Source organism: Schistocerca cancellata, chromosome 9 (genome assembly GCF_023864275.1).
Source record: "Schistocerca cancellata isolate TAMUIC-IGC-003103 chromosome 9, iqSchCanc2.1, whole genome shotgun sequence".
In the NCBI taxonomy this organism is placed as follows: domain Eukaryota; kingdom Metazoa; phylum Arthropoda; class Insecta; order Orthoptera; family Acrididae; genus Schistocerca; species Schistocerca cancellata.
Window position 1 is genome coordinate 112,474,822 of NC_064634.1, and position 25,089 is coordinate 112,499,910.

General features: G+C 42.5%; 1 protein-coding gene across 1 annotated transcript in view; it reads right to left on the bottom strand.

The window, feature by feature from the left end:
- The window catches only part of LOC126101616 (citron rho-interacting kinase), a 231,250-nt gene that overhangs the window by 108,188 nt on the left and 97,973 nt on the right, over nt 1-25,089 (bottom strand). The window contains exons 17-21 of the mRNA XM_049912299.1: nt 19,460-19,681; nt 12,542-12,651; nt 10,793-11,000; nt 8,994-9,202; nt 3,712-3,856 (exon numbers count right to left, since the gene is read on the bottom strand). Coding sequence (XP_049768256.1) covers nt 3,712-3,856; nt 8,994-9,202; nt 10,793-11,000; nt 12,542-12,651; nt 19,460-19,681 — 894 coding nt within the window. The remainder of the gene's footprint in view (nt 1-3,711; nt 3,857-8,993; nt 9,203-10,792; nt 11,001-12,541; nt 12,652-19,459; nt 19,682-25,089) is intronic.

The following is a 25,089-nucleotide window of genomic DNA, read 5'->3' on the forward strand; positions in this document are numbered from 1 at the left end:
TAACACACATTTTCAATAACTTGCCAGCAGCCATAAAAAGCTTAACAACCAACGAAATACAGTTTAATGGAAGCCTAAAGGATTTATTGGTGGCCATCTTCTACTCCATTGATTGATTTCTCAGTAGAACCAACTGACTGTGTGTAACTTCTGCACCATTGCAGTGCAGTAACGTGTCCATTGTAAATAAGTATTGTAGTAGTACTATTATACATTTATTACTTTATAAATAAAAAAAATTGTTTAATTTTAAATTCAGTGCATTAATGTGATCTAATTATCGAGTGTTGTAATATGATCCTTTCATATAGTGGGTTTAAAAAAAAAAAACACAGAGAGAGAGAGAGAGAGAGAGAGAGAGAGAGAGAGAGAGAGAGAGAGAGATATGCTCATTCCACTTGGAACCTGTGCAAGGTACATTAGCTTATTTGTTTTAGTTGTAAATATTTGTCATGTATTATTGTTTTTCTGACATGTTCTACATCCTGGAGGACATCCTCACTAAGGATGAATTGAAATCAAAGTAAATCTAATCTAATCTAATCCTGTTCCATACAACACAGTCAGCTGCTGACTGATCCACAACTGCACCAACTCTTGCACTTCCTCGTTTGACAAACAGACATCGTTGCAGATGTTTTTTTATATCGCCAAAGATGTGAAATCAATCCAGGCTGCACACCAGGTGTTGCAGTGCTCTCCAACCAAATCGTTGAAGCATAGCCTTCGTCCAATTGGCAGTGTGGGGGTGGGCGCTACGAGGCAACAGGACAATTCTGTTGAACAGCATTCCTGGGAGTTTTTACTTTATAGCGCATCACAGTTTCTGCAAAGTGTCTTCATCATGCTGCACACTGATTGTGGTTCCACACTTGAGCATTGGGCCCCTGGAGTCAAAGAGGGAAGTCGTCATGACCTTACCAGAACTGGTGTGAACAGCTTTGGATTTCTCTGGAGGGGGATATGAGGGATGTTTCCACGGTTGCCATTGCCTTTTGCCTTCAGGGTTGAAATGGTACCACCATGTAAGGTCATGATGACCATCTCCCTGGACTATGGGGGCCTCTGCTCACCGAGTTCCCGAGCGTCAAAGCACAATCAATGCACAAAGCTAAAAGGACACTTTGCAGAAACTGTGGCACACCATTTAATCATAACACAGCATTCATCTGTCAGATGAAATCATCCCATTGCACGATAATGTCCATCCCCACCCTGCCAATCGGATGACGGCTAGCCCAGATCATTCACTATGTGATTTTCCTATCTTTGGCAACCTGAAGAAAGATGTACGTGGACATCAGTATGTCATCATTTGATGGTCACATTGCAGTGGGTGTTTGGTTCTCATTTGACTGCCCATCATTCTTCAGAGTAACAGAGCAGTGAGGAAATTTAGATGCAGGCTTCATATAAGCAAGAAAATTAGAAATAATGTTAAGTAACAGCAAGACTAGTTTCAAAAATAAACAACAGATTTTCTGGGGAAATAGTACAGGTCTGTGTTAACACACTTTCTGATCAGGAGGAAGAACAGTTCGATAAAGAATTAAAGATGGTGACAAATGGCAGCAATTCCCAGTATATGAAAAAATGGAAGATTTTACAGGGAAAATGGAACAAGAACTGAAGAATCATTTTTCAGTGGGAAACATTGGGTATGCTACTGGAAATGACAAGGCAGGTTATATGTTGTCACAATTTGCTAAAGAAAACAGGTTTGCACTGAACACATTCTTCCAGAAGGAAACAGAATGGTAATTGACATGGCAAAGACCAAACAGAAGTACAAAAGTAATCTGGTGATTTGAAGAAACAGTAAAGATATTTTACAGCATGTGGAAGTCAAACTGCTTCAGAAGCAGAGTGAACACACACAAAAAGCTAGAAAGAAAGGCTCATCATGTAGAAAGTCAGAAATCAAATAGTGGAATGTCCAGGCTGGAATATCAACACCATGAGAAGGATAGATTGCTGCTTATTGTAAAGATGACACAAATTGCAGACAGGCACGACATATACACTGTGACACATTTACCTATTGACCAAAGCCTTCTTCAGAAAAGAACAGAAACACACACACACACACACACACACACACACACACACACACACACACACACACACACACACACTCTCTCTCTCTCTCTCTCTTCATGCATACATGACCACTCATCATTCAACAAATGGATGACCACTCTCTCCAGCTGCTGCGTGTTTTGCATAAACAACTTTGTTAAAAACTACAGTTTCGTCTATTTTGCTAGTACAGTAAAAGGAAAGCAAAAGTAAAGAAAAATCTGTATGTAAAGTAAAATTGTGTGTGTGTCTTAACAGTTTTGGTAATGACAATGTTACAAGGTCTGTCAATTTAAAAACAATTAATAAACCGAAGGCTGCCAATTGATCAATGGAGATGTATGATGAAACTGCCAGTAGTAATCAGGATGGTGGGTGAAGATATAGTTATGGCTATAACAAAAACGCAGGACATGTTACCAGGTAAATGGATGGGAGATGGACTAGTGACATGCTCTGGGATAAGAAAATACCAAGATCGCCACCTAATGGAAGGTGGGTGGGTGGCATTAGAAAATATGCAGTAGCCACATGGTTGAGTGTCACAGAATGCAACAATGGACAGTAACTAGAGGAGGGCTTTTCAAACAGTGGATGAGAAATGGCTGCTGGTGCTGCTGCTAATCATGACAAGACATATTTTCTCAATTGTGGGAAGCAACATGTGAAACAATTTATCACAAGATGTCTTTGAGCATATAAAGGGTTTCCACAAGTTACAACAGTATACTGTTGCTTACTGATTATTACACGACCCCAATATTATTGCACTTAGCCTCCCGTGGCCGTTATTAGAAACACGCAGTGAAGTTACAGTAAACAAGTCAGCGGCTAAGGAAAATGCGTTGCATAGTGAATGATTTCACGACAGTTGTGCATATACTATCAAATGGTTCAGTGTGACTTCATGAAATATGACAATAAAAACTCACAATAAGCTGACTTTAGTGCCCACAACCATAAGTGAAATAATATTGTGGTCGACTAATATAAAAGTGGCAGAACAACTTTAGGTGTTACTCACAGAGGACACAATAAGAAACATTTCCAAATGGGAATCCTACATATTTTATAAACAGTTATGATATTGGCACAAGCTTTTTAACACACAATGCACAAGCACTTTAAGGTATTGGAGGAATTATTTGTTTTTCAATGCAATGAGGCATTTTTTTAGATCACTTTAAAGTCCTTTGGAAGATAAGTAAACCAACATTACATTTTTTAATATTTCATAAAAATAAACAGAAAAGTTGCTAATTACACAGACCAATACGTATGTACAAAACTGGGTAATGCATGTAAAGTTTCAATGTGCAGAATTCAGCACTGACCTATATATTTAGAACAGCTATTTATTTGTGGGATGTTTGAAATTAAACATTAATAAGGGTGACAATTGTACTATTTCCCCAACCTCTCTCTTCAAGAGCTCTCAAATCCTTCCATAAAAAAATCATCTCTTAATTTAGAAAGCTACGGTTATCTCAGTAGCAAATAAAATTACAAATACTAACCATACTGAAAACTAATGTCCATGTTATTACTAAAAATTCATCTGTCTGTCTGTACTTCAGTTTTATTATTTACTTACATGTATCTCAAAATTTTCAAACAGCGTAATAACCGTACCTTCTTTTTCTTGGAATATTTTTCCAAGTTTGTTTGCAAGTGTAGAATTAGCTTCTCTTGTTGTCGTATCTTTGACTCTGCCTTTAGCTCCTCATACTTGTACGCCACCTGCGTTTCTTCTAATTTAGCGTGCAGTTCAGCGATCCTGTAGGCCCAAAGGAAGACGAAGTTTGCACAAGAATAAACAGAAACAAAAATATCCTACACAGTCATGACAATATATTTACCAGTGTTGGAAGAAAGCTAAATGGCTACAATATGAAGTAATCTCATCATTTTATTCAAGTGGAGGAGCACAGGCATATTAAAGCCCCCCCCCCCCCCCCCCTTCTCACACTCGCACTCACACTCACTCTCACACAGGCTGTCTGTTGTAAAATATTACTTTTGTATTATGGTAAGCCAAGCATATACTTGCTCTATCTTTGTAAACTGTATGTGAAAATAGACTGTAATGCTAAATTTGGACAATGATTCAAGATGTAACAAGGTGAACAACTGTCAACAACAGCCAAGGTGGAAAGATTCAAAATACCTTTTAAGTAACGTAATGCTACTAAATTGTCTGAAATTCATCTCTGAGGCATTAAGCAGTATGCTTGTTACGTTTTAATTGAAACAGTGTGGCCTGAACTATTTATTTTTTTGCTTAAGGTTTACATTTGTCCATTGCAACAATTTTCACATTTCCTGCAGGTGCTGATTACTACTATGGCATGTAGAAGTTACAGTTCTTTTCTTCTTGCAAAGGGAATCCTGGCAAACATACGTGGGACAAGATTGTGGATAAAAGAACTGAACAGCCAAAGTTGTGGAGGGAAGAGAACTAATTAAAAATGCACCTAAATTATTAATAGTTATAAAGGAAAGTGGCTTCAGTACGTTACAGCCAATTACAGCACAGGAATCAAGACATGAAAAGGTACAAGAGAAACAGTCATTGAAGAAGTTTAGGTAGCAGAGGGAATCAAAGAAACAATTTTTCGTAGCAAACATATGAACTCAATGGAGTCAAATTAAATACCACTCGTGGCTTGTATTAAAGACTGGGCTACTGTGTGTCGAACTAGTAAAACTTTTTATCTCTGTAAACTGTCATAGAATGGTAGCACAATGTGGGTCCACTTCCATTTCATATCTACATCCCCTCAGTCTGGGTAAATACTCTAAAATGGCTACATAAGATGAAACTAGAATGAAATTTTTTCACTCTGCAGCAGTGTGTGCACTGATATGAAACTTCCTAGGCTGTGGCTAAGCCATGTCTCCCCAATATCCTTTCTTCCAGGAGTGCTGGTTCTGCAAGGTATGCAGGAGAGCTTCTGCGAAGTTTGGAAGGTAGGAGACGAGGTACTGGTGGAATTAAAGCTGTGAGGACGGGGCGTGAGTCGTGCTTGGGGAACTCAGTAGGTAGATCACTTACCCGCGAAAGGCAAAGGTCCCAAGTTCGAGTCTCGGCCCGACACACAGTTTTAATCTGCCAGGAAGTTTCATAAGATGAAACTAGTTGCACAACAGAGGTGGATTTAATACAGTAAATGTTACAGCCTAAGTTGACAAATGTAATCATTCAACAAATGGATGAGGTGTCCACCATAAAAAAGAAATTTCTAGGAAGTATAATTGGAGCGTCGTGGTTAGATAGATAAAACAAAAGAGTGAGAGACCTACTAGAAAAGAAACCTTTAAAAAGTAAACCAGAAACATCAAGGATGGAGCGGTGTGGGGGCACAAGAAGGAAAGAAGGGGTGATGGTAGCAAAGCAGGTTGCAAGGGAAGAGAGACAGGAAACCCCCTGGACAGATGACCAAAGGAATGTAAGAAAAATGGAGAGGGAATGGAATAGGGAAATAATTGGAATCATAGCGAAGAGGATTTTGTTTCCAGCAGAGACAGCCCATGGGTTTCAAACTGTTCAAGGCGATATTTTCATTTTATCGTTATTTTCTTCTAACCGCATTTCTTAATCACTCTGATTAATTCAGCTTATTCTGTCATGTCCGTATTACTGTTTTGTCAACATTCTCACTTTCTCTTTAATATTAGCCTGGTTCCATTAGATATTTTCTTTTAATTTGCTCTTTTTGTGGCCACAATTTACTTTGTGTTTACTTTTGTTAAGTACATGCCTCTTTTGTATGTGTCCTTTATAATTTTAATTTTATAAGATTCTGGACTCTTCACTTAATTTAATGTGGAATACCTTCATATTCTTAAATCAGGTGCCATAAACTCCTTCAGGATTGTCACAGGCCGCACAATTTCATTATTATTACTTAAAACTTAGGGGGTTATACTTTTTGTTCCATATGGTCTCACTTAAGTATACTTCCTCCCTTGCTTTCTTCTGGAAGAAAGAGTTGAGAAGAAACATGTTCTACTTGGCAAATTCTACTAATGTATGACTCCTGCCATGACTGGTACCATGTAAGTTTCTCACTGAAAAATTGTTCTTTCTATATAGCAGAAATGCTGAGTCGCAGATAGGCACAACAAAAAGACTGTCACAAATAAATAAAGTTTGGTCAGTAAGACCTTTGTAAAATACACACACACACACATACACACACACACACACACACACACACACACACACACACACACACAGTCTCCATTGATTGATATTCCGATTTTAATTTCATTTAATCTCCACTATTTCATTCTCAACAACTGACCATACCACTGTAGTCTGTGCTTTCCTACATCATTAATAGGCATTTTGATGCCAGCTTCAGTCCTATTCATTTAATTTTCTTTATTTCTGATCTTACTCCTTTGACTTTTAGTTCTGAAAGAGACTCATTTCTGTAGCCAGAAATTTTCTTTCATCTTTACCTAAGAGGGTGTATATTTACAGAACCCAAGTGGGAACTTGTGTAAACTAAATATGGAGCATGGTTAATTTAGCTTTGTTATCCCACAGCAGCTTTCTGACTTGGCTGTAGAAATGTAAGGCATTTTGTGCCCTGTCAAGTATGTCTTGTTCTGCTGTATTGTTCAGTTTTTTATGCAAAAGTAGCTTCATTCATCATCCTCAATATGTCCCCTCATGAACAACTATCACAAAAAGTGTGACCAACCTGAATCTGTGATTTAAATCCTTTGAAAGTCTGCATGTTGCTGACTAACCATGCATTCTAGTGCTAAGCCTACGGTTTAAATGAGTGATTTTTAATATTTTTGTGGGACTGGATCAATTACAGCATAATAGAATTTGGGTATCCATGTGCCAGTCGACATTACTCTGAACAGTTGGGAGTTATTGTTGAGCTTACCTGTATAATTAATGCAGGATGGCCATTACAACAAGAACTGCAGCTCACATCTGAGAAGAAAAAAATAACTAGGAGACACGAGCGTCTGGCCATTACTTGTTTTTGGCAGAAAATGTTCATCTTACTATTGATGAAAACATTTAGCAGTAGATGAAAACAATACCTAACTTTCCGAGTTTTTAGTTCCTTCCTCAGTGAGGAAAGTGGAATCGGTTAGGGAAGGCTCAAAAGGAAGGCCAGTCACATTGATATCTAGCATCACTTGTGAGGACAACGAAAGACCAATGTCGTCCACTTAATGGTTGACTCCTCTCACCTTAAAACTAGCGCATCCCTCTCACCCTGGTATCCGATAACATGTAATGGTTATGTCACTTGCTTTAAGTAGTCTAGGAAAATTAAAGGAAATTTTTAATTTGAACAGATGGTCTAGGTTTCATACTTTGTTGTTGTTGTTGTGGTCTTCAGTCCTGAGACTGGTTTGATGCAGCTCTCCATGCTACTCTATCCTGCGCAAGCTTCTTCATCTCCCAATATGTACTGCAGCCTACATCCTTCTGAATCTGTTTAGTGTATTCATCTCTTGGTCTTCCTCTATGATTTTTACCCTCCACACTGCCCTCCAATACTAAATTGGTGATCCCTTGATGCCTCAGAACATGTCCTACCAACCGATCCCTTCTTCTTGTCAAGTTGTGCCACAAACTCCTCTTCTCCCCAATCCTATTCAATACTTCCTCATTAGTTATGTGATCTACCCATCTAATCTTCAGCATTCTTCTGTAGCACCACATTTCAAAGGCCTCTATTATCTTCTTGTCCAAACTATTTATCGCAGCTTCCTCTTTCATTTCTTAGCCCCAATCCATATTCACCTACTATGTTTCCTTCTCTCCCTTTTCCTACTCTCGAATTCCAATCACCCATGACTATTAAATTTTCGTCTCCCTTCACTACCTGAATAATTTCTTTTATTTCATCATACATTTCATCAATTTCTTCGTCATCTGCAGAGCTAGTTGGCATATAAACTTGTACAATTGTTGTAGGCGTGGGCTCCGTGTCTATCTTGGCCACAATAATGCGTTCACTATGTTGTTTGTAGTAGCTTACCCGAACTCCTATTTTTTTATTCATTATTAAACCTACTCCTGCATTACCCCTATTTGATTTTGTATTTATAACCCTGTATTCACCTGACCAAAAGTCTTGTTCCTCCTGCCACCGAACTTCGCTAATTCCCACTATATCTAACTTTAACCTATCCATTTCCCTTTTTAAATTTTCTAACCTACCTGCCCGATTAAGGGATCTGACATTCCACGCTCCTATCCGTAGAACGCCAGTGTTCTTTCTCCTGATATCGACGTCCTCTTGAGTAGTCCCCGCCCGGAGATCCGAATGGGGGACTATTTTACCTCCGGAATATTTTACCCAAGAGGACGCCATCATCATTTAATCATACAGTAAAGCTGCATGCCCTCGGGAAAAATTACGGCCGTAATTTCCCCTTGCTTTCAGCCGTTCGCAGTACCAGCACAGCAAGGCCGTTTTGGTTAATGTTACAAGGCCAGATCAGTCAATCATCCAGACTGTTGCCCCTGCAACTACTGAAAAGGCTGCTGCCCCTCTTCAGGAACCACACGTTTGTCTGGCCTCTCAACAGATACATCTCTGTTGTGGTTGCACCTACGGTACGGCTATCTGTGTCGCTGAGGCACACAAGCCTCCCCACCAACGGCAAGGTCTATGGTACATGGGGGGGTACTTTGTTAGTGATGATTAATTGCACTTTTATTTTTGTCACTGCATTGGACATAACACTTTTGATGCAATGAGTGGGCATGAAGAAAATACGCAACTACACTGACTAAGAATTCCTGACAGCTTTGGAACAACAGCAGGGAGCAACTGAGTTTGGGAGAACTCCTCAAAGAAGATATTGACTACCAAATAAGCCGTGTAAGAAGAGGTTGTACTCAAATTAAAACTTAAGTCTGAGCTCACCTAGTCTCAGCACACTGGACAGCAATAGCAGCATTTTCAAGTTGTTTGTTTAGTTCACAACCGGACTCTCGCATACCATGTATTTGTGTGAGTCTCTGACTTATCTCTTCTTTCAGCATGCAGTTTTCTTCTTGCAGACCTTTAACTTGCCTCTGTAATGTTTTTATAGCTGCTTCGGCCTCGTGGTTATTCTCCTGAAGATCTGTTACCTTTGAAAATACAGAATGATTTACCCACCATTTATTACATAGATCTGTAAGAAAGTCTAGGAATGAGTAAAAGCAACACTTACTATTAACAAACTATATATCAAATTAAGATGATAATGTTGTGGTCTTCAGTCTGAATTGATGCATCTTTACACTCGAGTCCATCCTGTGCAAGCCTCTTCAACTCTGTACAACTATTGCAATCTACATCCATTGGGAACTGTCTACTGTGCTCAAATGTTTGTCTCCCTCCAGAATTTTTACCTCTCACACTTTTCTCCAGTTCCAAATAAATTGTTCTTTGATGGCTCACAGTGGGTCCTCTCAACCTATACCTTCTTTCAATCAAGTCATGAAAAATCTTTTTGTCCCCGCATTGTGAAGTATCTCTTTATTAGTTATTCGATCTTTAAATATACCAATAAAAATTTTCAGTAAACCCACATTTCGTATGCCTGTGCTGTTCGAAGTACACATTTCAAAGCGAATGTCTGTGTACTAGTGCAAAGGCGTTCAAGAAGCTTCTCCCTAACAGATCAATAAGCCTACACCCAACAAACCAAGAAATTGAGAATCCATAGCGGTTCAGAATAAAACTGAAAACATAGCTTACCAAACACTCAGTAATCTGATTATCATAATTCACACATTAAACTTGCTTTCTGCTGAGAAGCAGCTATGTTTATTATCAACAGACTGTCACTATTGTGTTGTACAGATAAGTACTGTTCTACAATAAATGTCAATATGGTGATATCAAATATGTATCAAAAGAAGTTGTACAGCGCAAAGTCATTGTAACAGAAAAAGCAGAAGCACCCAGCCCCCCCCCCCCCTCCCCCCCGCACCGAATAGCAGTACTCCAGCTACATTACGGTGTTAACAAAAATCATTAATATTTGGAAATGTAATGTAATTGGATAGATCTGCAATTAGATAGTTACATTATTGTGTTATACTTAACTAGAATAAGCACAAACAGTTTGCAGCAATTTAACAGTTGTATATTATATGAACCTTTTATTTATTTCTTTAGATATAAAGGTAAGATGTCCCCTTTAAATGTCACAGATACTTCATTTTATCATTTAGTTCAAGTATCCTTTGACCCATTCTGTGACCTCCATGACTGGATCCACAGAAAGAACAAAAATCCTTTCAAATAAATTACAAAACCATCAAAGTGCACAGAAGTTTGTTTTTATTCAAATGGCAACCAGTTTAGGACTTAAGTCCATTATCAAACTGTCCACGTAAGTCCTCCCATACCACCATAATGTGTTATGGTGCACACAAAACTGGAATGTTCTATGCAAATAGTAACTTGTAGTTACCCACTCAAACAAGCAATGTGGCCAACATACACATGTTATGGTGTTATGGTAGGACTTATGTGGATGGATTGATAATGGACTTAAGTCCTAAACTGGTCGCCATTTAAATAAAAATTAACTTCTGTTAAATTATGTTTTGTAATTTTGTTGAATCATAGTAAGTTGCTGCCTACAGCCATCCAGCATGCTAGAGGTGAGTAAAAGAAACACATGTTGGGTGACCATCTTTATAGCTAAAAACTTTGTACATAAATACCTGCTGAGAGAGATCATTTGTCACATTCTTGTACTTTGACAGCTGGCTTTCTAGGCTGTCAATTTTTTCCTTATGGTCCTCGAGTTCAGCTTCAACAACATCCACTCTCTTTTCAGCCTTTATGCGCAAAGATTTCTCCTCATTTATGCTGACACGTGCTGTCTTTATCTCTGCTTGGTACTTGTCCAAATTCTTTTCTAGTTCTGCCCTGCAAAGCAATCAATAATACTGTAGGTAGATGCAACACAGCACAATTTTGAACTTATGTATAGGGACAGTAAAATTTCACATTTGCAGTACCATGGGAAAAAGAACGCTAAATCAGTGGTTTTCACATGAAACTGACGGTTTTTATGAAATTGGAAATTATTGTAAACATGAGGGCAGCAGTTTACCAATACTGGTAACTGACAGTTACTGAATGTTGGAATTGGATTTTGACTTTTTTCTCAAGACTGATGTTCACTTACAGTCTTAAATTGCAGCTCATTTCCCAATGTAGAGATGCAATATTGAACAAAAATACCCCACTTTCAACCAATTATGTTGTGGTAAGAGGCACCAATGTCACAATTTGTGATACTTTTGCATGACAAATGTTTTTGAGAAATGTTTAATGTGGCGCATCAGTTAATCTTAATATTTTCATAGTAACCAAGTATGAACATGAAACCATGGAATACACAACTTTAGCTTTGCAAAAATGTAAATTAACAAGGCATTTGTTTCTATCAGTAAACCACAGCGCAAGATATGTGGCATCACATATGATAGACATAAGAATTTAAATCAAGCTGCACAAGTAGTATGTTTTGTTATAGAGGCACATATGTTGGTGTCACTTGCAACCAAATAATCTGAACCTCAGGCTGCACAACAGATAAGATTGTCACAACAAGCTTCACCCACAAAACAGGAAAACAGTACCGCATAAATATTGAAATAAACATTCTCAGTGTCCTGTTTTGCTGCTAGAAATATGTTTGTGTAATGTTGTGTGTTCTGCAATTGGCTGAGAGAAGCAAACAAAGCAGGTGCCGTGCTGATTTGTGTGTTTGTAAAACTCAAGTGACTTATTTGGTGGTTTTCAAGTTTGAACTTGCTTGCTACAACAAAATACAGTTTAACTGATTCACATTAACCTACATTATTAAACCCTCATCAAATTTACTATTGCAGATGAAACCAATTCGCTATTCCCACAAATTTGGTATTGTCAGTGTAGGATGTAAAAACAGGACATTTTGTACTTATTTTGTATGTGATATACCATTGGACATCCTACAATTTTAATTAACTAACAAAAATTATGACTTTTTTTGAATAAAATATGGAGTTGTAAAATTTATGTTGGTTCATTTTTTTCTTTAATTTAATTCTTTTTTAATTTTTTAAATTTCTTTAATTTTATTCTTTTTTTTCTTTAATTGCTTAGATTTAATCGGTTTAAAATAAAAATTTATTTTTTTAACAATGTAAATAAAATTTATTGCTGATGACAGTAAATATAATGTAACTGATAGATATATTTTCATTTTAATCTGAAAACCATAAGTAAATAAGGCAACAACAAAGAATACATACCAATACAAAACTAAGTCATCCGAAATCAATAACAATACTGGCAAACAATAAACCAAAAATTGGCAAAAACAACACAGAAATTCAGCATTAAATAAAATTGTGTTTTCCTGTCCCTATTTACGCTATGTTAATATCTGGCATGCTACAAATATCAGAGGTACTTACTTTCTTGCTTTCAAAGTATTTAGTTCTGATTCTTGTGATTTTATAATTGCAGTAAATTCTTCTAACTGGGCATCTAAAACTTCACATAAGCCCTTTATGTTGTTGTAATTCTGCAAATATTGAGGAAAAACATGAGAAAGGATGGCAACACATTTTTGTTATTGTTTGCAGTAAGACACGTATATTTGTGAAAAAAAAATTTTGGGGTGTAAATATCATACGGAATATTCTAAAGTCCTACAAACACACACACGAGAGATTGGGCATTAGCAGTGTCTGGGCATATTTTTCACAGAATATGCACAAATCCATATTCTGTCTAATTAAACCACTGGCTACTTTAATTTTATGCCTCAAATTTACTACAAATCTAATGTCTGCGTTTTCCCCTCAAAACTATGTCATCCCATTCATATACACTAATTCATCTACTATGGTAAATTTTAGAAACAAATTTAATAGCCTGATATAGTGATACACACAATTCCAAGGGCGTGGTGAGAAGAAATAGTACAAATGTAATTGTCAGACATTACTGTCCGTTCTATTGTGCATGCGAAGCAACATATTTGGGAACAATACAAGTCTTTATCATGGGACGGGAGCTATGGCCATCTACAAAGGCGTCTGAGAAGAAGCAGTCATACTGTAACCTTATTGTGGTGTCACCGCCAGACACCACACTTGCTAGGTGGTAGCTTAAATCGGCCGCGGTCCATTAGTACATGTCGGACCCGCGTGTCGCCACTGTCAGTACTTGCAGACCTAGCGCCACCACATGGCAGGTCTAGAGAGGCGGACTAGCACTCGCCCAGTTGTACGGACGACATTGCTAGCGACTAGACGTACGAAGCCTTCCACTCATTTGCCGAGAGACAGTTAGAATGGCCTTCAGTTAAGTCCATAGCTACGACCTAGCAAGGCGCAGTTAACCATATCTGGAGATAGTCTCACTTGTATCGTCAAGAGCGATGTACCACAAGGATGAATTAAAGTTAAGTATTCAAGGAGCTGCATACTTTTCTTATAGCATTAATTAGGTATCCTGTTCCAGAATTCACGCCAGCCGGCGTGTGTGTACGCGTGCCTTTCGGCTACCTCAGAGTGGCGTGGCTGTTTTGCTACGCCACAACACTTATCATAGATAATATTTTTTAGCACATGAATGATTATACAGAAGGGCTGGCGTCAGCTACTTACTTAAAAAGAAACATGCAGGAGTGTGTTAAATATAGTGTATGTTGGTCAACATTATTGTGTTATTCAAGATACAGTCTAAAGACTGGAAGTGTAGTTCAAGTGATCATGATGAGAAGTAGCTGACCAAGACTGTAAATGGTCAAACGCAAAAGAAAATACATGATTACATACTCACCTAACCAAGTCACACTGCGCAGAATAATTCTCCTCACAAGAGAACATTTGTTACATAGTTTAATTCTTAATTTCTGTTTTTGGTACTTGCATTGTTTAATTCATAAATTTCGGGTGTATTATAGTATTTGAGAGTTGTAGCATCGCGTTTTAGTACCTGAATAGTGTAAAATTGCGTAGTCTCCTTCCGCCGCCGAGCAGTGTGTCAGCAGTGCACAAGTGGCAGCATTACTGCATTTACTAGGCAATCTTGTATTTTAATAACCGTTTAAATTTTGTGTCGTTTTGTTTGCGCTCTCTGTAGATTAGTTCAGACGTTCTTTGCACAACAGTTTTTAGCATGGATAGGGACTGCAACTGCTGTGTTCGGATGCAGGCTGAGTTGGCATCCCTTCGCTCCCAGCTTCAGGCAGTGTTGGCTTCGGTCACACAGCTTGAGGCTATTGCCAATGGGCATCACTGTGGGGGTCCGGATGGGGGTTTGTCGGGGACGGCCAGTTCGTCCCACGCATCCCCCGATCGGACTACGACTCTGGTTGCCCGGGATACTGCCCGCATTGAGGCTGATCCCTCACCTGTGGTAGAGTGGGAGGTCGTCTCAAGGTGTGGCAGGGGGCGAAAGACATTCCGGAGGGCTGGACGGAAGGCCTCTCCAGTTTGTCTGATGAACCGGTTTCAGGCTCTGTCTCAGGCTGATACTGATCGTCGGCCTGACACGGCTGCTTGTCCTGTTCCAGAGGTTGCCCCTCAGTCTGCAAGATCCGGGCAGTCGCAGAGGGTGGGCTTACTGGTAGTTGGGAGCTCCAACGTCAGGCGCGTAATGGGGCCCCTTAGGGATATGGCAGCAAGGGAGGGGAAGAAAACCGAAGTGCACTCCGTGTGCATACCGGGGGGAGTCATTCCAGATGTGGAAAGGGTCCTTCCGGATGCCATGAAGGGTACAGGGTGCACCCATCTGCAGGTGGTCGCTCATGTCGGCACCAATGATGTGTGTCGCTATGGATCGGAGGAAATCCTCTCTGGCTTCCGGCGGCTATCTGATTTGGTGAAGACTGCCAGTCTCGCTAGCGGGATGAAAGCAGAGCTCACCATCTGCAGCATCGTCGACAGGACTGACTGCGGACCTTTGGTACAGAGCCGAGTGGAGGGTCTGAATCAGAGGCTGAGACGGTTCTGCGACCGTGTGGGCTGCAGATTCCTCGACTTGCGCCATAGGGTGGTGGGGTTTCGGGTTCCGCTGGATAGGTCAGGAATCCACTACACGCAACAAGCGGCTACACGGGTAGCAGGGGTTGTGTGGCGTGGGCTGGGCGGTTTTTTAGGTTAGATGGCCTCGGGCAAGTACAGAAAGGGCAACAGCCTCAACGGGTGCGGGGCAAAGTCAGGACATGTGGGAACCAAGCAGCAATCGGTATTGTAATTGCAAACTGTCGAAGCTGCGTTGGTAAAGTACCGGAACTTCAAGCGCTCATAGAAAGCACCGAAGCTGAAATCGTTATAGGTACAGAAAGCTGGCTGAAGCCAGAGAGAAATTCTGCCGAAATTTTTACAAAGGTACAGACGGTGTTTAGAAAGGATAGATTGCATGCAACCGGTGGTGGAGTGTTCGTCGCTGTTAGTAGTAGTTTATCCTGTAGTGAAGTAGAAGTGGATAGTTCCTGTGAATTATTATGGGTGGAGGTTACACTCAACAACCGAGCTAGGTTAATAATTGGCTCCTTTTACCGACCCCCCGACTCAGCAGCATTAGTGGCAGAACAACTGAGAGAAAATCTGGAATACATTTCACATAAATTTCCTCAGCATGTTATAGTCTTAGGTGGAGATTTCAATTTACCAGATATAGACGGGGACATTCAGATGTTTAGGACAGGTGGTAGGGACAGAGCATCAAGTGACATTATACTGAGTGCACTATCCGAAAATTACCTCGAGCAATTAAACAGAGAACCGACTCGTGGAAATAACATCTTGGACCTACTGATAACAAACAGACCCAAACTTTTAGACTCTATAAGTGCAGAACAGGGAATCAGTGATCATAAGGCCGTTGCAGCATCCCTGAATATGGAAGTTAATAGGAATATAAAAAAAGAGAGGAAGGTTTATCTGTTCAGCAAGAGTAATAGAAGGCAGATTTCAGACTACCTAACAGATCAAAACGAAAATTTCTGTTCCGACACTGACAATGTTGAGTGTTTATGGAAAAAGTTCAAGGCAATTGTAAAATGCGTTTTAGACAGGTACGTGCCGAGTAAAACTGTGAGGGACGGGAAAAACCCACCGTGGTACAACAACAAAGTTAGGAAACTACTGCGAAAGTAAAGAGAGCTTCACTCCAAGTTTAAACGCAGCCAAAACCTCTCAGACAAACAGAAGCTAAACGATGTCAAAGTTAGCGTAAGGAGGGCTATGCGTGAAGCGTTCAGTGAATTCGAAAGTAAAATACTAGGTACCGACTTGACAGAAAATCCTAGGAAGTTCTGGTCTTACGTTAAATCAGTAAGTGGCTCGAAATATCATGTCCAGACACTCCGGGATGATGATGGCATTGAAACAGAGGATGACAAGCGTAAAGCTGAAATACTAAACACCTTTTTCCAAAGCTGTTTCACAGAGGAAGACCGCACTGCAGTTCCTTCTCTAAATCCTCGCACAAACGAAAAAATGGCTGACATCGAAATAAGTGTCCAAGGAATAGAAAAGCAACTGGAATCACTCAACAGAGGAAAGTCCACTGGACCTGACGGGATACCAATTCGATTCTACACAGAATACGCGAAAGAACTTGCCCCCCTTCTAACAGCCATGTACCGCAAGTTTCTAGAGGAACAGAAGGTTCCAAATGATTGGAAAAGAGCACAGGTCGTCCCAGTCTTCAAGAAGGGTCGTCGAGCAGATGCGCGAAACTATAGACCTATATCTCTGACGTCGATCTGTTGTAGAATTTTAGAACATGTGTTTTGCTCGAGTATCATGTCGTTTTTGGAAACTCAGAATCTACTATGTAGGAATCAACATGGATTCCGGAAACAGCGATCGTGTGAGACCCAACTCGCTTTATTTGTTCATGAGACCCAGAAAATATTAGATACAGGCTCCCAGGTAGATGCTATTTTTCTTGACTTCCGGAAGGCGTTCGATACAGTTCCGCACTGTCGCCTGATAAACAAAGTAAGAGCCTATGGAATATCAGACCAGCTGTGTGGCTGGATTGAAGAGTTTTTAGCAGACAGAACACAGCATGTTGTTATCAACGGAGAGACGTCTACAGACAAAGTAACCTCTGGCATGCCACAGGGGAGTGTTATGGGACCACTGCTTTTCACAATATATATAAATGACCTAGTAGATAGTGTCGGAAGTTCCAAGCGGCTTTTCGCGGATGATGCTGTAGTATACAGAGAAGTTGCAGCATTAGAAAATTGTAGCGAAATGCAGGAAGATCTGCAGCGGGTAGGCACTTGGTGCAGGGAGTGGCAACTGACCCTTAACATAGACAAATGTAGTGTATTGCGAATACATAGAAAGAAGGATCCTTTATTGTATGATTATATGATAGCGGAACAAACACTGGTAGCAGTTACTTCTGTAAAATATCTGGGAGTATGCGTGCGGAACGATTTGAAGTGGAATGATCATGTAAAATTAATTGTTGGTAAGGCGGGTACCAGGTTGAGATTCATTGGGAGAGTCCTTAGAAAATGTAGTCCATCAACAAAGGAGGTGGCTTACAAAACACTCGTTCGACCTATACTTGAGTATTGCTCATCAGTGTGGGATCTGTACCAGGTCGGGTTGACGGAGGAGATAGAGAAGATCCAAAGAAGAGCGGCGCGTTTCGTCACAGGGTTATTTGGTAACCGTGATAGCGTTACGGAGATGTTTAACAAACTCAAGTGGCAGACTCTGCAAGAGAGGCGCTCTGCATCTGGCTTGCTCGCCAGGTTTCGAGAGGGTGCGTTTCTGGATGAGGTATCGAATATATTGCTTTCCCCTACTTATACCTCCCGAGGAGATCACGAATGTAAAATTAGAGAGATTAGAGCGCGCACAGAGGCTTCCAGACAGTCGTTCTTCCCGCGAACCATATGCGACTGGAACAGGAAAGGGAGGTAATGACAGTGGCACGTAAAGTGCCCTCCGCCACACACCGTTGGGTGGCTTGCGGAGTATAAATGTAGAATGTAGATGTAGATAGCTGGTCAGGGATGAGGACTGAATGGACAGAATGGTGAAGTAGCTTAAAGGTTGCATCTGTCTCGCATTTGAAGCTAGTCATATGAAAATTTTGTTTTTTGTGTCTTGCATATGACCGGGAATAAGTGAGAAGATTGTGGAATTTAAGTTATATGCTGATTGATGGCTGCAATATTAACATATGAGAAACCAATATTGGAGAATGTTAATGATAAATTTCTCATTAAAGTTATTCAAAAATAAATGCGAGTTTGGCAGTGTTCCTTCATGTAATTTTCAGGGTGCAAGAACAATTATGTTGCCCAGGTTCCTATGATGACTATCACTCAGTTATAAACTGTACTGTAGAAAATAAATCTGTATGCAGTTACTTCAAATTAAATATGAAATTAATTTTATTTTATGTCTCTGCCATTTTTTGTATTCAATGTAATGAAATTGGTTAAATGAAAGAAGAGGAGGAGAAGAAAGACAAAATTCACTTTGGATTAGGGAGAAATCCACACCTTCAGGACATCAGTTCACTTTATTACGCACTACACTCTCATACTGTTTTCCATACTGTAGTTATTTTAATGAATGATAGGTAAACTCATCTCGTTGACACTTCTCGAACAAAGGTCCACCAGGATGAACAGTTTGAGAGTACGGTATCAGGCGTTTTAAAGCATAACCAGTTCAGTCAGTTCTCAGATCTCCATGCCCTCCCATCATCAGAGTTTCTTTGCTAGCTTTGAAATCCATGCAGCTTGGCATAAGCTGTAAGATTCTCTCAAAATTAGTGTTTCCTTGTGTTGTTAATAATCTCTGAGAAATTGCTGCCTAATAGCACATTAATACATATTGTGACTGGGTTATTTAATGTCAGCATTTTGTTGCTTTTTCTTTGGACTATGTACTTCATTTCCACTTGTCTTAGCATCATCTCCCTCCTGCCATAACTTGCACTTTTTCAGCTTTAATGTTTTACTCGCACATTCAGTCACCTCATCCACCTTCAGCTTCACTGCTTTCTTGTTCCTAAGCTAAAAAGCATAGTTTTGTTTAACAGCAAGGTACTATTTTCAGTGGAGAATAGCTGAACTCAGTCCCACAACCATGTTGATTCCCCTCACTGTCAGGCCAACAGTTCAGTTTGCCAAATAATACTTCCTCTTGCCAAAAGATGGGCAAAGCTCCAGAAAATGAAATTCCAAGTATTGCGCGCACGCCCACACACACACACACACACACACACACACACACACACACACACACACACACACACACACACACATTCTGAACACATCTCTTTCGAAGAAAATGTAATAAACTAAATGAGTACCAAAATGGAAGACCGCTTACCTGCTCTGCAGTTTCTGCTCTCCTGGTCGCCTCCTTCAGCTCATTCAGTCTGGTTGTACTCTTGTCATTCAGACACAACAAATCGGTCTGGTGTCTTCGTACAGTTTGTTGCAACTCTTGAATCTGCTGTCTCAAATTGCTTTCTCTGTTTAATGCAATCTCTGCAGCCGATTTCAGTGATTTACTTTGTTCCTCCAGCTCTTTAATCCTCATTTTGTTCAGCTACACAAAGTTAAACATAACAAGAAACAGTGAATTACACTCATTTTCACAGTAGTGTAAACCATATTACATTTGAAACACCCTAATAAAACAATGTGATTGGACAGATAAAAAATCTACTCACAAAGCAGCGACAGGAGAATACATACATTAAAAAACATTTTACTTATGCAAGCTTTTGGAGCCAGTGGCTCCTCCTCCTGGGAGGGGGCGAGGGGCGAAGGAAGAGGGGTGATGGGGGCGAAGGAAGAGGGGTGATGGGGGCGAAGGAAGAGGGGTGATGGGGGCGAAGGAAGAGGGGTGATGGGGGCGAAGGAAGAGGGGTGATGGGGGCGAAGGAAGAGGGGTGATGGGGGCGAAGGAAGAGGGGTGATGGGGGCGAAGGAAGAGGGGTGATGGGGGCGAAGGAAGAGGGGTGATGGGGGCGAAGGAAGAGGGGTGATGGGGGCGAAGGAAGAGGGGTGAAGGGGGGAAGGAAGAGGGGTGAAGGGGGGAAGGAAGAGGGGTGAAGGGGGGAAGGAAGAGGGGTGAAGGGGGGAAGGAAGAGGGGTGAAGGGGGGAAGGAAGAGGGGTGAAGGGGGGAAGGAAGAGGGGTGAAGGGGGGAAGGAAGAGGGGTGAAGGGGGGGAAGGAAGAGGGGTGAAGGGGGGGAAGGAAGAGGGGTGAAGGGGGGGAAGGAAGAGGGGTGAAGGGGGGGAAGGAAGAGGGGTGAAGGGGGGGAAGGAAGAGGGGTGAAGGGGGGGAAGGAAGAGGGGTGAAGGGGGGGAAGGAAGAGGGGTGAAGGGGGGGAAGGAAGAGGGGTGAAGGGGGGGATGGAAGAGGGGTGAAGGGGGGGATGGAAGAGGGGTGAAGGGGGGGATGGAAGAGGGGTGAAGGGGGGGAAGGAAGAGGGGTGAAGGGGGGGAAGGAAGAGGGGTGAAGGGGGGGGGGAAGGAAGAGGGGTGTGCCCGCATCTCGTGGTCGTGCGGTAGCGTTCTCGCTTCCCACGCCCGGGTTCCCGGGTTCGATTCCCGGCGGGGTCAGGGATTTTCTCTGCCTCGTGATGGCTGGGTGTTGTGTGCTGTCCTTAGGTTAGTTAGGTTTAAGTAGTTCTAAGTTCTAGGGGACTTATGACCACAGCAGTTGAGTCCCATAGTGCTCAGAGCCATTTGAAGAGGGGTGAAGGGGGGGAAGGAAGAGGGGTGAAGGGGGGGGAGGAAGAGGGGTGAAGGGGGGGAAGGAAGAGGGGTGAAGGGGGGGAAGGAAGAGGGGTGAAGGGGGGGAAGGAAGAGGGGTGAAGGGGGGGAAGGAAGAGGGGTGAAGGGGGGAAGGAAGAGGGGTGAAGGGGGGGAAGGAAGAGGGGTGAAGGGGGGGAAGGAAGAGGGGTGAAGGGGGGGAAGGAAGAGGGGTGAAGGGGGGGAAGGAAGAGGGGTGAAGGGGGGGAAGGAAGAGGGGTGAAGGGGGGGAAGGAAGAGGGGTGAAGGGGGGGGAAGGAAGAGGGGTGAAGGGGGGGAAGGAAGAGGGGTGAAGGGGGGGGAGGAAGAGGGGTGAAGGGGGGGGAGGAAGAGGGGTGAAGGGGGGGAGGAAGAGGGGTGAAGGAAGAGGGGTGAAGGGGGGGAAGGAAGAGGGGTGAAGGGGGGGAAGGAAGAGGGGTGAAGGGGGGGAAGGAAGAGGGGTGAAGGGGGGGAAGGAAGAGGGGTGAAGGGGGGGAAGGAAGAGGGGTGAAGGGGGGGAAGGAAGAGGGGTGAAGGAAGAGGGGTGAAGGGGGGGAAGGAAGAGGGGTGAAGGGGGGGAAGGAAGAGGGGTGAAGGGGGGGAAGGAAGAGGGGTGAAGGGGGGGAAGGAAGAGGGGTGAAGGAAGAGGGGTGAAGGGGGGGAAGGAAGAGGGGTGAAGGGGGGGGAAGGAAGAGGGGTGAAGGGGGGGAAGTAAGAGGGGTGAAGGGGGGGGAAGTAAGAGGGGTGAAGGGGGGGGAAGGAAGAGGGTTGAAGGGGGGGGAAGGAAGGGGGTGAAGGGGGGAAGGAAGAGGGGTGAAGGGGGGAAGGAAGAGGGGTGAAGGGGGGGAAGGAAGAGGGGTGAAGGGGGGGAAGGAAGAGGGGTGAAGGGGGGAAGGAAGAGGGGTGAAGGGGGGGAAGGAAGAGGGGTGAAGGGGGGGAAGGAAGAGGGGTGAAGGGGGGGAAGGAAGAGGGGTGAAGGGGGGGAAGGAAGAGGGGTGAAGGGGGGGAAGGAAGAGGGGTGAAGGGGAAGGTCTGGAGAGGTTCGGGGAAAGGCATAGAGCTTGGAAAAGTCACCCTGAACCCCAGGTCAGGGGAGACTTACCTGCTGAGATGAGAAGGAGAGACAGACTGTTGGGGACTGCACTGGACAAAATTTGAAAGCCTGAGAGCTTAAAGGTGGGTTCAAATGGCTCTATGCACTATGGGACTTAACATCTGAGGTCATCAGTCCCCTTGACTTTAGAACGACAAACCTAACTAACCTAGGAACATCACACACATTCATGCCCGAGGCAGGATTCGAACCTGCGACCGTAGCAGCAGCGCGGGTCCCAGACTGAAGTGTCAAGAAGTGCTTGGCCACAGCGGCCGGCTTAAATGTGGAAGGCAGGGTAATATGCAAGACAGAGGTTACTGCTAAAACATGGTGCAAAAGTTAATAAAGAGTGAAAAAGCTACATGGATTGTATGTAACAGAGGTGGGAGGGGGACGGCAGAAAATAGACACATAGGAAAAATCAAAGACATTGAAAACTAAAACTGAGTGAAGAAAGGAGTATTTATTGTGAAGAAATGCCGAGACAGAAGAAATTAACATAAATTAACGCCAGGTGGGTTGTGAGAACCACGGACACATTGTAGCACCAGTTCCCATTTGCGGAGTTCTGAAAAACTGGTGTCCGGAGGAAGAATCCAGATAGTGCATGTGGTGAAACAGGCACCAAAGTCATGCTCTGCATGTCATGTTGTAGAGCATGCTCTGCAACAGTATATTGTTTGTTGCTGGTATACACCCTCTGCCTATACCCACTCATTCTAACAGACAACTTGGTGGTAGTCATGTCGATGTAAGAGGCCGAACATGTTTCCATAGTAGCTGGTATATGATGTGTCACTTCACAGGTGGCTCTCCCGTTGATAGTATACGTTTTGGCAGTTACAGGGCTGGTATAGGTGGTGGTAGGAGGGTGCATAGGGCAAGTCTTGCAGCAGGGGTAGGAGCCATAGGGCAGGGAGATAGGTGCAGAAGGAGTATAGAGTCTGAGAAAGATATTGCAGAGATTGGAAGGGTGACGAAAGCTATTCTAGATGTGCTGGGCAAAATCTCTGACAATATGGATCTCATTTCAGTGCATGATTTTAGGAAGTCATGGCCTTGTCGAAGTAGCTGATTATACACTACCATTTGTGGAAATTGCAACACCAAGGAGGACACGCGTAATTGAATTTATTTAATACCACAGGTTAGATACATGACTAGTAACAAATGATTACCTTTTCAAATCTGTACATTTCCTCTGAGCCCTACTATTCAGTATGTCGTGTGGCCACCATGCACTGCAATTAGAACTGCTATATACCATGGCACTGAATCAATAAGGTTCTGAATACATTTCTGAGGGATTTACCTGCACACAGTTTGTATCCATGGCACCAGTTACTGGAGGACCATGACGCACCAGGTACCGACCAACCATATCTCAGAAATGTTCGATGGGCGACATGTCTGGCAAAAGTGCAGGCCAGGGAAGCAATGGTACCCATTGCTCCTTGAAGAAGGCCTGTACATTCCTCGCAATATGTGGCCGGGCATTTTCCTGTTGAAATGTGGCCTGTGGAGGTACCTGAAGCAGGGGGAGCACCTCAGGCTCCACAACCTCCTTTAGGTACCAGATGCTGTTCAAAGTGCCCACAATATGTACAAGGCAAGATCGGTTGTTGTAACCAATGGCACCCCAAGCCATCACATCATGTGTTTGTATGCTATGCCGCTCCACAATGCAGGCCTCCAGTTTCCGTTCACAATGTTACCACTGGACACATATGCAGCCATCACTGTAAGACACTTTGAAGTGGGACTCATCTAAGAAGATTACATGTTGCCACTCAGCACCTCAGTGACGGTGTTCACGTGCCCATTGCAGTTGGAGGAGCTTGAGGCTTCTGGACAACGGATGCCGACATAATGGCATTCATTCATGCATCCAGTCCAACCTGCAGCAGACAGCAATGAATCATCGCCACCAATGCAGACAAGTTCACACCTGTTGTTGTGCTCCAGCGACGAGCCAACACTGTGGATGACACTGTACGATCCGTAATGGCCATGCGGACAAGATGACAGTAATCCCGTGCTGTGGTTGTGTTCCGTGGTCCAGTTCCTGCTCATCGCTCTACCCACTGCTTCCACACACGCATCACTGTCATAGCAGCATGCCTTGTGTGAGCCGAAATGTCACAGCATGGCAACCAAGTTTCCCAGAGACCAATCGTTCTGCCCCGTTTGAATTCATTCGCATTCCAATATGACTCCCTTTGATGTCGATGAGGCATACTGGCACCCACTGTATTGTTTTCACCTTGTGTGACAGCTCTGCACCGACTACAATAGGCACAACACCAACCCTGTCGGACCAACACGAGAGGGCTCTGCTTGGCCTACGTGTAACCCATCTCGCTGCAAAACGTACCACGTATTGCTTGCACACACGTTGCCACTTCCACCAAGTGTGGCGCTATTTGGGTAATTCCTTCTCGGTGTTGCACTTTTCACAAATGGCAGTAAATTATCCTGGTCTTGAAGGTATCAGAGTCACAGGTGGTGTGCTCTGAAGTTGTTTTTTGGAGGGATCAACAGTACCAGAACTGGGCATGATGACCTGGGAAATCTTGCTTTTGAAGTAGACTGGTGGGGTAATTATGACCAATGAAGGCTGAGATGAGAATGGTGGTGTATTGCTGTATAGAGTCTGCATCTGAACAAATACCTATGCTTTGAATGCCAAGGCTGTATGGGAGGAACGTTTGACATAGAAAGAGTGCAAGTGCCAAATTGTAAGTTCTGATGTTTGTTAGTAGTTCTTTTGCTGGCAATTGATGAGTAGCTTTTTTATCTATACAACTACATTATATTGTCAAAAATTTATTATTTTTGTTCTAATAAACTTAAAAAGTTCAAGAAATGTCATTATGAGAGAGAGAGAGAGAGAGAGAGAGAGAGAGAGAGAGAGAGAGAGAGAGGAAATACAAAGATAACCAAAAATGTCAATTTTTGACATATAAAGAATAAGAAAAATCCTGCAAACTGCGCACAGTGAATGTATATTGTACAAGGAAGTGACATATTTCTTGTAGCTGTGAATCATTACAAACCTAACAATGTGAGATCATTTATAAAATTTATTAAATTATTTACAGTAGCACTCAGCGCAATAAA